The following is a 16,123-nucleotide window of genomic DNA, read 5'->3' on the forward strand; positions in this document are numbered from 1 at the left end:
TAGGGCTACAGTCCATAACTGACTCCTAAGCACTCCTGCAGCTCAGATTTAAAACCAAACCAAAAAACTTCTGAGCTCTCAGGAGGACTGAATCCTGACCCACACTTTGAGACTTACTCTTCACTTCTCTTCAGCCCTTCCATGCATTCAGTGAGATTTAAGTACCCCCAGTACACTCACGAGAAATATCTTTTCCACACTTAGAAGTAATATGGTGAAGCATACAAAAATAAAAACCATAGTATTTTGATCATTTTCCTCAGAGACAGATGCATAGAAAATATGAAAGCTACTTCTACTGGTGAAAAAAGTAGCACCTCCACATATAGCTAAGGATATAAAAGATCTCTAGACTTGGCTGAGATGACCTTACTTACAGCATCACATCATACGCAGCCGTCTGAGACTTGTCACATGTAACGTCATGTGCTATATTAAAGCCTTTAGTACACAGAACCTTTCTCCACTCATACAAATGCATTCATACTGGATATGACAATTTGCAGATCACAGACTTGCATGAGGATGTTAGAAGTTCTGAAAGAAATATATGCTCAGTTTATCATCTGACTCTGTTTATAAGCCACATAATGACAGTATTTTATATTCACTTTCCAGAGCCAAACTTTACAAGAGTGGGGTTTTATTCCATTTTAATGTGTTTTTGTTTTTTGTTTTTAAAAACAACAGTATTGTCTCACTTTATTCTCAGAAAAAAGAAAGTACCTTCAAAGTCCCCATCTCTGGCTTTTGCTGCAAGTTCTGAGGATGATATACTTTCTTGACACAAAGCACAGTCTTCCAATGCTGCATTCCTTAAACCCTGATTAACTGTAAAACAAACCAAAAAGTACTTGAATTCATATTTTTCCAATTTGTACTCAAAATATTCATGTTAGGATTTCCAGAATGATATTACAGGAGCATCTATATGTACCTTCTTATACTTCTTATTTTTTATTCAACCTGACACAGCGATTTAAGAATCTCCTGGATTCTTCTTTGAAATGACAACAGAAATGAAAGATGCTGTTATAACAGGATATACAGTGCTTGTACTTCCACCAGTTTAGCTGCATCCTGTATTTTATTTCACAGTTTTTAACCTGGTTCCTTTACAAAGAAGTAGATGATGAAAACAACCAGAGATTCCCTAGGTGTATTGCACACATCAAATCACAAAGAGAAGCATCATTCCAAGTGTCCCTGACTTTCATTCACTTACTTAGTTTATGCTTACATTTGTCAACATTTTCTTTTTTTAGGTTATAGCTCATCCAGTGGAAATTATTCCAACTAAGAATTGTTGCCTACAAAACTGTAGTGATAATTCTTTATAGCCTCCATTTCTTCATTATTCTTCTTTGAATGTTGAATCTCATAGCCTACTCTTCTACTTTTTTTTTTTTTTACATAGCTATTTAAATCCCAGGAGGGAAAAAAAAAAAAAAAAAGACATCTGTCTTGCTAAACTAAAATATGACCATTGTAAAACAGTACCAGGAAAAATTAAAAATAAATAAAATATCAGAAGTCTAAACACTTCATATAGGCTATGAACACTGTTCTGTTGCACCCAGGAATACGGGCAAGAGTAGATGCACTCTGAAGGCTTTACATCTTGCAACGTTTGCCTTGAGACATAGTCCTATATACCTGTAATTTCAGTGACTTCATCCTGTTTACAGTCCATTTCCATGACTTTTTAAAAAAAAAAAAACATAGCTCAAATCACTGTACAGTGTGTCCTGTCAAAAATTATCAAAGTTTTAAGAAAATTCTTGTCAAATAGTTCATAGATCCATGTGGAGTTACCATTAGAAATTCAGTACAGAAAAAAAAAAAAAAAATTAATCTCTTCACCTTTCTTTTGCTTTTCCTTGTCTTCTGTTTCAGGTTTGGTTGCCATAACTTCAAACAAGGTCTTTAAGATACTTCTTAGATCACTAGCATAGTTTGTCTGCAGCTGGTCAGCAACACCTAGGAGATTGAGAAAACAGATCAATCATTGCTAGAGTATTATACCTCCCTTAAAATGAAGCATTTAAATTTGTTTGTTGCTCCCAGTAACGGCCTGGTGTACATTTTCAAAGGTTCACTAGCTCATGTCAGTAGTAAAAATAGATAAATTAACTAAACTAATTTTCCATGATGACCAAGCCATGTTCTGGCCTTTATGTCGGCTTTAATTTGATAAACAACCTCCTTGCCCTTTTGGCAGAAAACACTGGGAGATTCCTTTTGCATCAAAATACAATGGCTGCATCAAATGTCTTCCCCAGAAGACACAGGGCATTACAAAGAAACAGGAAGCACTATGAAGGCAAACCCACTGCATGCTCAAACTCTTCATCATTACAGGTCTCAGATGTCTGTGTCTCTGACTCTTTATGCTGGTCACAGTTAGGTAACAGGTCTATCTAGATCAATCTGCAACTTACACTCCAAAACACAGTCCTCCTGCTACTTCATCACTAGTCCATTCTACCATGTATTTACACAAACAAAAAAAAAGAAAAAAAATGAAGTCTTTTCAGTACATTCAGAACAAACGATGCTCTCATACCTGAGATACAGACAAAAAGGCGGTGAATAAGATCATTACTGCCATGAAATCTGGATCTGATCTTTTCTCGGGTGGCAATTTTAGCAGCCTGCAAAGCAAGCTGGATTTCTTCCTGATCAATGTCATCGGATGAACAAGAACTCGTCATTAAACTGCTGTTGGAGAAAAAAAAAACACATAATGAAGAAAAGTAATGTAAGTCTGCATTCATTTGTTCAGGATGTTCAGAAAATCCTAAAGGATTTATTATTCAGGCAATACTCTACAGCAAACCAGAACTAATTGCTGTAAATTCTTGTTGAAGGTAATCAACACGCAATCAATCACCATCATGTTTGATTTTCACTCTGTGGCATAGTTGCAAAAAACTTTTAAGCAGAAAATCATTTGTCTGTATTTTATTGCATTTCCCTTAGCTATTTCAAAACGCTGGTCCATTTTTCACATTAACTCCCGCTCAAACTTCTGTCCTAAGACCGTAACTCCACAAGAAATGCAAGAGGGGAATATCAGCCTCAAACAAGAAGGTCAGTTCTGAAGTCACCTTAGAAATTTATTAACGTGGAAGTAAATTTGAAAAAAGAATTTCTGAATTATGCTGCCTTAAAATAGCAAGAATAGAATCCAAATATAACCTTACATAAAAAATGTAAAGGATGATAAAACATAATTTAGGCAGTAGAGAGGAAGATTAGTCCCCTTATATACCTAACGGTAAAAATTACTGAAATGTCAAACTATTGCAAGAGAGTGGCTCATCAACTCCAAAGAGATTAAAATGTGTCTCTAAATGTCTACTAGAGCCTTAACCCTTTTATTTATTTTTTTTCTTAAAAAGGGATGCATGGTTGCTAGCCATTTCCACCACGACCACCTTTGTGGAAAGGAAGCTGGAACAAACTGCAGAAAGCTCTGGCAGGAAGCCAGCTTCTTCAAATATCCAGAATTACCTAAATTACTTGTAAAGTAAAATGCATTTAAAGAAGGAAATGCTTAAAGGAAAATGCAGCATTTCGCCAATGAAAAAACCCTAAATAGCACTATAGGACAGGATGCAACTATGTTGGAATCTTAACGATTCACTGTGTTGATTGGAAGCTACTATGTAAAAAATAAATATATATATATAAAATCTATGTATGTTATTGACTGCATAAATAGCAAACACGAGGAAGGATGTAGTTTTTAATGCATTTTGAGTTCAGCCTGTTTTTATGAGATGCTGAAGTATTTACCAAGCTGCAGATCCCACTCTTATGCCAGCATGCACACGTATTGCAGGATAAGACACAGAGGTAACATTTACAGAAATTACATGAAAATAATTATAAACCAAAATTTATGGGATATTGTTTTGAAATTCTATCCAGAGCTGTACAGGTAATCCTTAAAACATAGAAAAGGATTTATGATGCCATACAGTTTTAAAAGCCCTAGTAAAAACAGAACTGAAAATACATAAATACTAGAGATTAGTTATTGACTGAAATATCAATGGAAAATATGCGGTGCGAGTACCTTAGCTGGCTTCTCATTCTTTCAAATACAGAGTAAAGAGTATACTTACAAGAAACCCATTTCTGTTCATGTCTCTATTGCTATTAACAAAAGCAAATTTCTGTTAAAAGATATTGGTTTTATGCTTACAGTTCCCTCAGCAGCATGAGCGACTTTGTCCAAATAAAAGGGTTTCTGTGTGCCTCTTAACACAGCCAAATAAGGTCTACCTTTTCTCTCATTTTTAGAGGAATCAATCTTACCAATACATATTTGCAATATAAATTGCTCTCCAAGGCAAGCACAGAGCTCATGACAGAAAGAAATGCACTCCACGTACAATATAAAATCTCAACAGAATGATGTCCTGGCAAGTCCCAAACTAAGCAAAAACGTAAGTGCGGGGCACAGATGGGGTGATAAGGATGGCTCCCTTCCCTCAAGTCACAGCTGAAGAAATATTCCCAAGGTGTTAAATGGACTGAGAGCTGTAAAGAGTGCCTTCTAAGGAAAAATAAATAAATAAATAAAAATTCAGTCCTTTCCCATTTTGCAGACAGGAAGAAAGGCTCATTCCACAACTCTGACCACGTTTTGACCAATTGCAGTAATAATGTTTGCCTTTCCAAGTCTCCTCCTACTATATATACAAGAATTGTGGTGTCACCGACTTCTGTTCCAGACTACTCAGTGGAAGATTTTGCGGTGTGTCATTAAGACTGGTCATGTCCCACCACAAGACCTCATGGTTTTGTCCTAAAAAGCCTACAGTACAGAGCAGATAGGCATTGCTGCAGCACTGTGGGATGAAGGTCAGCACGTTTACAACACTCACATTTACAACATACTTTCATGTGTACAGAGAGCCAGGCATGAAGTACAATATCCATACAAAAGAGATTCAGAAAAATGGGTATTTTCATTGCCTGTGCCACTGCAAAGAGAAAAGTGAGCATTCCAGAATAATTTTAAACTGGACCTAAGCATCACTGCAGAGTTGGAAAGAAACAATTACTCTTCTTTTACCAACAGGACCCAGTCAGATCTGGACACAAATTACTCTTAGAGAAGGCTTAATAACCATCTGTTCTTTATTTGAAAATACATCTTACTCTTAAAGGATGCAGTCAGCAAATATTGCAGAGGTAGTCAGAAGCACTGGAAGAACAGAAACATAACAATTCAGATAAACAGCTTTTCTTGTAACTGGGTATCCCAAACCGCAGTGATTGTATCTATGCAAATGTTAAAGATTCTCCTGATTTTTAAATTGATAATTTAGAAAACAAACCCAGATTTTGATCTACAGAGTTTGACTTACCTTTTGTCCAAATTATTATTTCAAACAAATTATTTTTATAGTTCTAAGAGGAATACCATTCCTACTGGGCTTATCTAACATGCATAACTTGGATAAAGACTCTCAGCTGATACCAGGTGTGTAGGAAGCATTTCATTAACGTCAGACCATGCTCAGATTTGGAATGTTTCACTGCCGATATCTCCAGAATTGAGTCTCACCGCAGAATATGAACAACCATACTTAAGCACTGAGTAGCTACAGACATAATGTCTTTTTTTCACCTTCTTGGTTGAAGGGAACCTCCTGTGTTAACCAGCGAATTAGGCTATGAAGAGATAAAGCAGGCACGGAATTCCCCCTGGTGAAATCTTAATCATACAAACAAGGCTTATCATATATTTATTTTTCATAGTGAGAACACTGCAAAGTTAACACCTCTGAAGGTGAATATGAAAAAGGAAGATGTTATGTCAAAGGACTGATTCCAAACAGTAGACTTGCTTATACGTTTAAAGGAACAGGCAGAATAAATTAGCTTTTTACGTGAATCGACAAGCAAACAAAACCCAATAATGTAATTGTGCACAATGTCATCTTTCACCTGTGAAACCAATATGCTTTACAGCTCTGAATTCCAAAATTTACCCATGAGCCAGGTTAAGCCGTAGTGTCCACACATAAAGGAAAGCAGGGCTGTGGAACAAAAAAGGTTACGACTGACGTTTTCAGAAAGGGCTGATTGCTTTAGGTAACCATCTGTGATACCGTAGGCCTGGTGCTGAATTTGCTGGGCATTGACACTCATCTAAAAACAGCAAAAGCAGCAGAGTCTAAAACTGAGCAACCGAAGCCAACAAGACTCAATAGCTAGTCCAAATTTAATATTTTATATTTGTGCTCAAAAAATAATCAGTAGCAGTAGAAATCTGTAACTATTCATAGATGTTTCCTTTCAAATTCAGAAGTATTTGGTTCACTAAAGCTAAAATCTGCTCTGTACTGAATGCAGAATGTACATAAGTCTCTCAAAAAATTCCCCATTACTCACAAACATAAACCTTCAGAGTATCTGAAGTACACATTACATATACAGTACGGGCAGATAAACAGAATTTAGAAGATCACTTCATCGGATATAATGAATATAAAGAAATCAACTGTATTATCCTGTTCTCAAAATAGTAAACCTTTAAAATAACTTTGTTAAGAAGCCTCAGATCAAAAGCACCAGGTGGTCACTCCTTGCAAAGGAGAAAAAATTCAATGTATTTTTCTACTCCAAACAGTGCAATTATGTCAGCAATTTTAAAAGGAAAGTAAGCTCATCCTCTGTTTCTGATCTCAGGCAAGGCTTTTAGTTACAACTAATTTTCAGGCGTAGATTTCAAAAGACTGTCAGTGATCCCTTAAATTAAGAAGGATCAAATTCCAGCAAGACAAACCCATCCCAACTGAAAGTGTGTAACACTCAGAAGTTCTAAGAGCAACATTACAGATGTTTACTCGAAAAGTGCTAACACACATTTCAGAGACCCTCCTTACTCCATTTCTGTTACACAAATACCCATGCCATCAGCTACTCCTAGTCACTTGCCCTGGAAGCCTCCATCAAACTGCACAGGCACAGGCAGAAGTAGCATGCAATATACTTGCAGAGAAACTTGAAGAGCATACTTGCCTCTTATACTGTGAATTCAAAGCTTGTGAATCCACTTTATAGTGAATTCAAAATATCTGCATTAAATAGTCCTATTCTGATGCAGAGGTTTAGGCACTTTGCAAAGTCAGAGTAGCACATTTTGAGGCAAAATCCCTCAGGTAGGATTCCTCCTACAGTAAGGAAGCGTGAACACTGCCACAGGTTTTCATACATACCACAAACACAATTTCACATGTTCCTATTTACATAAAAGGACATCACGACTATAACCATGCTGAAAGCTTCTACAAAGGGACAATGGTCAATTCCAGAGTAACGATCACAGTTCATTAAACAAACTGATGAGAGACTGCCCCCAAAGAATAAAACAGTGCGGTTCCTTTGACTCAAATGACAGCAATCCACTTGCACTACTCGGCCTAAACAAATCTCTCATGTGCACTGCTCAAAATGCCACACTTTTTCAATATCTTACGAATGCAGAGCTATATTGTGTGCTTGAATTTCCCTATATGCATGTTTTAAATACTCTGTTCTTAAACACTTGTATGCGATTTCCTCAAAACTATTACCATGAGCTCTCTGGCTTTCGATTTGGTTCATGCAGAATTTAGCACAACGCCCCTCTTTTGTTCTACAAGCAATATCATACACTCCTTAGCCAATCTATGATATTTAAGCTTTTTTTCTCCCATGTGAATTTTCTGATACTTTAAGTAAAAAAACTTTTTTTTTTTTTTTGTAATTGTCTGAAGAGGGTTTCTAGACCTACTTTGGTAACTGGTGCATTCATCCCACTGATACTTGCGTGGGCTGTAACTGGAAACCCCACCACCGAGCTGTCAGTCAGGTCTCTCCTAAGCTATTACAAGTGCCTCAAGGCTGCAGTCAGCTCCCGGTTCCATTCTGCAGAAAAGAACTGCTCCAAAGGCCATCTAAAGGATCAGACAATGGTTGGGGAAAGGCAAAGGTTGAATATATGAGGAATGACAAGAGGGAAATGATAGGGGTTTGAATAAGAGAAGTATGACTCCATGTAAGTACAAAAAAAAATTACTAGTTCCTATCCTGCTGTTTGCAGTACTTCTGGCATTTCTTTTTTTGGTTATCTCACAAAAAATACAATAAACAGCAGGTTAAAACCTTTTTGTTTCTAATAAGTACTAGTTCTAATATGGTTTGGAGGAAAACTATAATGAGATTAATGGCTTCTTACAATTATTTTAAGTGTAGAGGGTGGGCTACACATCCAATTTTAGAGTCATTTAAACCAAATCCAGAACTTGTCTTATTATTTGGGTAATAGCATACGGTTGTTTAGCAAAGGACTATATTTTAATAAATGATCCCAGAAGCTACATTTAAAGCAGACTAAAAAAGCTTCAATTCAAAACTTTTTTCTTGACTTCCTAACCTTACCGTTTTATTAAGTCAAGAGGCTTTTTGTGTGCAATCGCTTATGTATTTTCTCTCTATTTTAAGAAAAAAAAAGACTAAAGAGGATAAAAGAAAGCCCTTTAAATGTTCCAAAGGCTTCAAAACTTTATTGTCATGAGAAACAAATAATAGAACTGCATGCCAACCCCTCTAGCAGGAACAACTTAGCTAGGCACCACCAGAAGAAGCAGACTGCACTACAGCCTTATCGCCTGTACCATCCGTGCCCAGCCCCACACATCTAGGACACGTGCCCCATCTGCTGTCAGCCTTCTGAACTCCACTGTAGGGGAATTATCTTTTCATCACTGTAAGATTTGTAGAAGCCCCTTCCAAGTGTTTTTTCCTTCAGCTGAAGTGGGCGGACTAAAATAAATAAATTGCCAAGTGGGATGAACCATGGGTCCTTCAACCAGGAAAAATCCCTCAGCATTCCCTCCTCAGCATGCTGAGTTTGAAGTCAACAAGAACAACCTCTGCCCCACACTCTGGCAGCTTCTGTAGCTGCCCACTCCACTGGAGAAGTATCTTGAACCCTTCCTCAGTTCCTGAAACTGCAGGGCATTCCTGTTGTAGCTACCATGCTGGACATCTGAAAAAACACATCTGCTGAAGCACCATGTTGTGAAGTAGATAAGAAACCATAAGAAACTCTAGCTAGACAACTGGCTTAATCAAACAATGCCATTCTGGCCCAGGTTTTCAGAAAAATGCAATGATACTGTATTCTAAATGGGGATTAACAGGAACAACATTGAGAGCCCAGGAAGTACTGTCCTTGACAACACTCTCTCTCAAAGAACATTTTTTGTTCAACATGAATAAAATGTATATAAGAGTGAGTATGTATGAACAAATAGCTTAGAGCATGAGTAACCAACAAGGCTGCCTTCTTACCATCAAATTTAATATCAGGTACTTGCAAGGTACCGTTTTTTACTGTTATCCTTAAAAACTTACACCAAAAAAGGATAAGACCTGCAAGATAAGACATTGTAAAATTCAAGAAAAACTACAACTGAAAATGCAAGAATTTAGAATTGTTTAGAATCTACTAGGAGTTTTCCCAGTTCCACCACGATGTTTTTTCTAACACTTCCCTGTAATCAAACATGCATTTAAAGCTCTGAAGCATTCACTCACATTGCAAAAGAGCAAACAGTATGAGATTAAAGCACAGAGATAATTAAACTTTAAAAATAATCCTAGACTGTAAAAACTGAAATTGAAAACCAGAAATGGTTAAGCACTTATGTAGAAACGATATGTAATACCAGCTCTGGTATCTAACATAATAAAAATGCATCAGACCCAGAACTTGACACAGGATATACCGAACCTGGATAGCTGATGCTGGATACAAATACTTCCAAGGGCAGTGAAAGGCATTTCATACAGCTCTTCTGCAACATCCCCTGTGATATGCAAGCAACTATACTGTATGGCTTAATAAAAAGTGAATTAATTTAGCATCCAGCTCCAGTAGATGCTCTCCTGCATTGCAACTGCTGTGTGTGGCTGACACAGAGATGAAGAAGAGGCACCGAGAAACATCTTCCAGCACGAGGAACTCTGAGGGATAGGGAAGCTTATTAGCACAAGGTTTTCATATCGCCTCCATTGGTTCCCTAAAAACATAATATAAAACAACCAGCTGAAGCATTAAAGCATCCTAGGGTCTAGGAGAATCCCACAGGAATTCTGTATCCAGCCGTGGGAGTCAAAGCTGAGGAAAGCTAATTAAAGTATTAGGTGGAGCCTTAAAATTTGAATTCGAAAAGAAAGCTTTCTCTTAATTTTTCAACTTCAATGCTGCTGTATGAGGAAAGCCTCTGTTTTTGCTTGCAATATAAATTGTGGTTTTACAACATACCTTGGTTTTAGGCATTGCCAAAAAACCTGCAAACCTGCAGTTACTATAGTGATTTTAGTTAATTACACATAATCTCACAACTCCCAAGCGTGTTATTTAAGTCAGGGAGTTTTAAAAAGAAAAAAAGATCTGTCAAATAAAAGCTAATTTCTGAGAGCCAATAACTCTTGTTCTATTAGCAGCACAGGGAACACCAAGTGATATTCAACAACAGATTTTACACATCATTAAAATGAACATAAGTTAAATGTGGCCAAATTACTAAAAATGAAAATTACAAGCGAGCTCTGTAGAAACACAAATACTAACCCATTAGGATTGCTTTGTGTCAGTCTCCAGCCAAATACGCCACCTGGATTACAGCCACACAATGGCAAATTCTGGGGTGTCCAGCAATTTTGCTAGAACAGACTCCTTGCCTCTGCCACTGATGCTAGGCAGCTTAAAATATTGCCCTATTTCACTTCGTTTACACAGAAAGTAACAGATTTTATATTTAATTTACTTTGACCATATTGGGCATTTTAACATCTCTAAAACATTAGCTTTACCATTTTAATAGGAAAGACCAAAAAAACCCAAAACAACTCAATTGAATTTTCACCCTCCCGCTGTAAAAGCTCTTGTTAACAGGTAGTTCACACAAGATGCCTGGGTTATTCCTCAAGAAAATAAAATCTGCATCAGCGACTTGTTACTCACGACCAAGATATGCATATAATCTACCTCGAAATACCTTGTGGAATTTCCTATAAAAGGGAACACTAAGCTTTGAAAATGCTGCACCACTCGGAGATTTCATTTTTGTCTTGCAGAGCGAAGAACAAGATGGCACGGAACACATCAAGAAGGATCCTGGCGGTGAGAAACCGGAGACATCTGCTGCAGTCACATATGTCTCGCTGACTAAAATCATAAGCAAAAGCTGACAGACCTCATCAGTAATGACTGTTTTGTTTTGCCGCTGCTGCTCAGCTGCTTGGTGGGGCAAGGGATTTAGCTGCAAAGCAAGAAGAGTCCACACAGCAGCCTGTTTATGATTATATTAATATGCATATTAATTGTCCTCACACTGCTTGAGTGGCAGAGCTGTCCAAAACAGCACAGACTCGCAATGCCTAAAACATACAGAGCCAATTTGGGGTTGAAAACCATTAGGGAAGGAATGGCACCTGTTTCAGGAGTCATCCGAATTTTCTCAAGGTATAAAAACCCATTCTCATCCTACAGTTCTTCCCGCTGAGCTCTTTATTTCTGTGACTCCTGTACAGGCCATGTAGGGCAATTATCACCAGCCTTTTTCCAGTTACAAACAGCCTCGCCATAAAGTGGAGCTTTATGGAAAAAGGGGGAAGGAAAATCTACAGCAATGCATTGATCAAATCAAAAAATGACAGCACCAAATATTAATGCTGAATTAATCTGTTATTTTTTATAGGTTAAACAAATGTGATGATGAAACTGCAAGAGGGATGATTTGGGGAAAGAGCTGATCAGGTTGACTGAGACTCATGAATTGAAATAGATGGCTAGCACATCTCTTGTGCCCCTCACTACCAGCTTCTGGATCCCCAGGAGCAGGTGTGATGTCTGTTAAAATTTGTGGGCAAGTAATCTGCACTGTAGTTTTATAGGACAGATCAATGGATAAGTCTGGACCATGAGATGAAGGAAGTGAATTCTCCTAGTTTAATTAAAGTCCTGCTGAACAACTAAGTTACCTTGACTTTTAGCATCCTCTCCGAGGTCTGACTTCTGCTGATGGAAAGCCCAGTGAAGCACCTGGGTTTGTAAGGCACCACCCATCCACAGGACCTGACAGGCAAGGCAACTTCCAACAGGCTTTGGCAAAACCCCCTCTAGTTCTGAAGCAGTAATCAAAATTTCATCCTTCTCACTTACATACCAAGATAACCTTCCCCGCTTGGTTTCACACGTGTGTGTTTGTTCTAACAGGGCCATACTCGGCATATGCCATACAGTCAGAGATATCCTTCAAGGACATCCAGCGAGCTTGGGCTCAGCCCACACACAGGCGGATCGAGATATTCTAACCAAGAGCCCCATAAACATCCCGCGCTAATTTCTGGCCGCTTTGGCTTCAGTCACATATTGCACTTCAGACACCTCCCTTTCCAGAATGTAAATAACACAGGCTAAAAATTCACTACCATTTTTTGTAAATGCCAAAAATTATACAAATAATATTACAAAACACTGATATTTAAGCCACAAAGATAAACACAAAAAAAGGGACTGCTGACCAGTGAAGACATCCGTTGTACCATTAAGGTTACTTTCTAAAGTTACTGTTTCAAGTTGTCATTTACTGTGTCATAGCCTTAAAATTAAGAAATGGGCTTTTCCACATTCTTCAGGCAGGCAAATTGCTTGTTGCTATTTCTTCTTCCCTTGCATTGTCTTTGACAAAAATTCCAACAAGGCTCAAAATCAACTAGTAGTCCCTACCTTGTTTTGCTTCCATCTCACTTTTTTCCCTCACCATTCCCAAAACAATGTTTTTGTGGCCATTTTCTTCCTCCACTCGTTCAAAGAACTTGAGTTCATTCTTGGCTTTAAGCTTATCAAGCCATCTCATTCAGTTAGCATATGAATAGCCTTCGCTTCGGTTTCCACTCAAATTAATGGCTCCCTCAGGATCTTGCCTGATAATTTTAATGCATGTTGAAAGCTTACAGACAAACAAATTTCTGCAAACAGTTTATTTTTAAAAGCCACTGACTTTAGTGCTTCTGACAACGAAATGGATAAGCTTCCAGCATTGTACTTTATTAGCTGCCTACTTACAATCCAATAAGCTATAGTTACATTAAAAAATATTCTAAAAATCACATTTATGAAATAGATACCAGTAAAAAAGGAAAAAACTGGATGCATTGTTTCCTGGAGCTAATATAAACAATAGACCAATTGCCACTTCCCTGCTGTAGCTACAAACATCTCATTTTCAATTAAGTCAGCAGCATTAGTCCACATCCACATTGATGGAGCACAGGAATTATGCAAACTCATGCAAGTCTGCATAAAAACCAGTTTCTCTGAAACCTTCTGAAATACAAGGAATATATTTACTCCTCACTGAGAAAGTTGACTACTGATATAGGCACCTCAAGTCTGGATACTGCTTAATGAACATTTTGCAAAAAATCTTTTTTTTGAACTGGGCTGAAAGTTTAACTTCTTCACCATCAGATCTCTGAGGCTAGAAGAAGGAACCTTCCACAAAGATCTGCCTCCAATGAAATCAAACTTCCACTAGCAAAACCATTTCAGGAATCCTCTGTACCACTCTCACCCCTTGTATGTATGCGTATATATAAATACACACACTATATATATAGTTTTTGTACTTCAATTTGTGCTCTAGAAACCTTCAAGCAAATATTTTTTTTTTTCAAATTACTGCATCAGCACAGTCAGTAATCAAAGCATACAATCATAGTTCTGATAAAAGCCTGAAAATCTTTGGCCCAGATGCATTTCAAGAGAATACACACTTATCTGAGGATTCTGCTTTTCTCCATTGACTGAACACAGAAACTTGAGAAACAAAACTCCTAATTTAGTTGTATCACCTTGGTGCCTAAAGTTAGGTGGGATGAATGTAGCTCAAAGAAATTCTACACCACTGGTTGATGATGGGAAAGTCTATTACATGGGAAAGTGCTGATTAGTATAAGCCTCCTTTACAGGATCCCAATTGGATCCCATGGTCTTCACCAGCTTTTTCTTCCCAGTTGAAAATAAAATTTTCTCCGTGGTTCTCAATTTGGAAAACAATAAATATATAGATATATGTAATTCCATATATACTATACTTCATTGTTTCAAATCCATTACATCTACGCTGTTTAATATACTGGTAGTTCATTGAACTCTACACGCTAAGCTGTTTTTGCTACTGGAGCCAAACTGTTGAAGGCAGTCAGCTACTTCCAAAAGACACTGCCATCTGACAACAAGGCTTTCAGCCTCAGCATTGCTTACCCACTTTAACCTATAGCTATTGTAATAGCATAGAGGAATTGTTTATGATTTATGGGAAAGGCCAAATAAATGCATTTTATGAATTCTGCGTTTAGCTAATTAATTTTCAGATAAAATTGAAAGCGTAACATTTCAGTTCCTGTTACGATTACAAGTGAAAACTGCAAGGAATTAAAGACAGTAAAATGGCATATCTCAGTGGGAAAAAAAATACTTTAAATATTATTTTGGCTATGCACATGACATCAGGAAGAACTTGGTTACTTCAGAAAATAACATTCTGTAGAGATGGTCTTTGCAAAGAACATTCTTGTTGCAGTAGACAAATGATGTAACAATATAATACAAGTAGATGTGTTGAATATTCCTTTTCTATGCACACAGATCTAGGAACGTGCTTCTCTGAAGCAGTCAGACTTCTGAGCTTTTTTTCTGTTTTCAAACTAAGCTGTGTAAGTATTTCAAAAGGGGAAATTTATACCAGTATAGTCAATCAGGCAATTACTATTTTATTGGACCATCAACTATAATAGCTAGATCTCTAGCAACGTGGATGAGATACAGAAAAATAGGTAACTTGAATTCCTGGATGACACCCAGGGATGACAGAATGCTATAATTCAGTGGACAACAGCCTAAAAAAATTGCCTTATAAACCAAGCCTCAGAAATATAAAATTTGAAAAAAGGGAATAGACAGATCTAATTACCTAAGCGTCAAGATATTTAAATACAGTGACAAGCACAATACTGATATATGAAGGCAATACATTAAGGTCTTGAAAAAAGGTGGCACACCTAATGAAAACTTACTTATTCTGCTTCAGTTATGCCTAAAGAATAACAGAAGTTACTTCTGTTGTCCATTCAGACGGCTCTGTGTGGGATAGTCTCTTACATGTTAAAATATTTAACAGAGGGCAACTGCATGGTGGTAAACTGAGTTTTGTTTGAAGCATAGTTAAAAGTGTATTTCAAAATTAAAAACATGAAAACCAGTTCTAGTTGCATCTTCCTTTCTTTATTTGACTTTTTAAAATATGGAATTCTTAAAAAAAAAAAAAAAAAAAAGAGCCTGATTGTGGACACATCCTAAAAAACACTTTGTCTTATTTCCTTTACCACTATAGGAAAAGGCCTTTTACCCTCTTTCTTTCCCTCAACCTAGACAAAATTTGGTATTCATGGAGTTAAAATGAAAATTGCTGGATAGAGATGTATGGATGAAAAAGGCAGGGCAAGAAGCAATGGAAGATGTACCTTGACTGATACTGTGGTATCTCTCTACCTGTACCAGAGTAATAACATTATTGCATAGAACGTATGCAACAGATGACATACATGTATGTCATGCATCCCTTGAAAAAAGCCAAAGAACTCAGATTTCTGTTTTAGTAAGATATATTTTTCCCATACCTTTATTCCTCTATTATTCACAGTAGGAGCTCTGCACAAAACAAAGTTAAGGCCTTCACATGCAGGCTCAGATGAGAATATAAACCAGTATTCTTAACAACTTTAGCCAAAAAAAAAACACCTTTGGGAGTTAAATTATTAAGCGGCATGCTGTCCTCATTTTAACTACACAAAATGAATTGGAAAAAACATGCTTTCTAGAAAGGCAAAACCTAGCTAAGACAAACATTCAGTAATTTTCAAGCTGAATTCTGAAATCTCTCTTAAAAAATGCTATATGGACAAATAAAAGGGAGATCACCAGCATACCATACAGTTCAGCACTACATGCATTGAAACTTTCCTGTAAATAGTTGCCTCTCCA

The 16,123-nt window shown here is 37.2% G+C and overlaps 1 protein-coding gene across 5 annotated transcripts in view; it reads right to left on the bottom strand.

Moving 5' to 3' along the window:
* ZFYVE28 (zinc finger FYVE-type containing 28) overlaps positions 1-16,123 on the bottom strand; it is a 144,794-nt gene that overhangs the window by 13,381 nt on the left and 115,290 nt on the right. For 3 of the 5 annotated variants that reach the window (XM_084517166.1, XM_084517164.1, XM_084517168.1), the window contains 3 exons: positions 2,567-2,721; positions 1,864-1,980; positions 727-831 (listed from right to left, as the gene is read on the bottom strand). In XM_084517166.1, coding sequence (XP_084373292.1) covers positions 727-831; positions 1,864-1,980; positions 2,567-2,721 — 377 coding nt within the window. The remainder of the gene's footprint in view (positions 1-726; positions 832-1,863; positions 1,981-2,566; positions 2,722-16,123) is intronic. The other 2 variants (XM_084517167.1, XM_084517165.1) reach the window with 1 other exon arrangement.

The sequence above is a fragment of the Aythya ferina genome, assembly GCF_964211825.1.
Source record: "Aythya ferina genome assembly, chromosome: 4".
NCBI classification, from domain to species: Eukaryota; Metazoa; Chordata; class Aves; order Anseriformes; family Anatidae; genus Aythya; species Aythya ferina.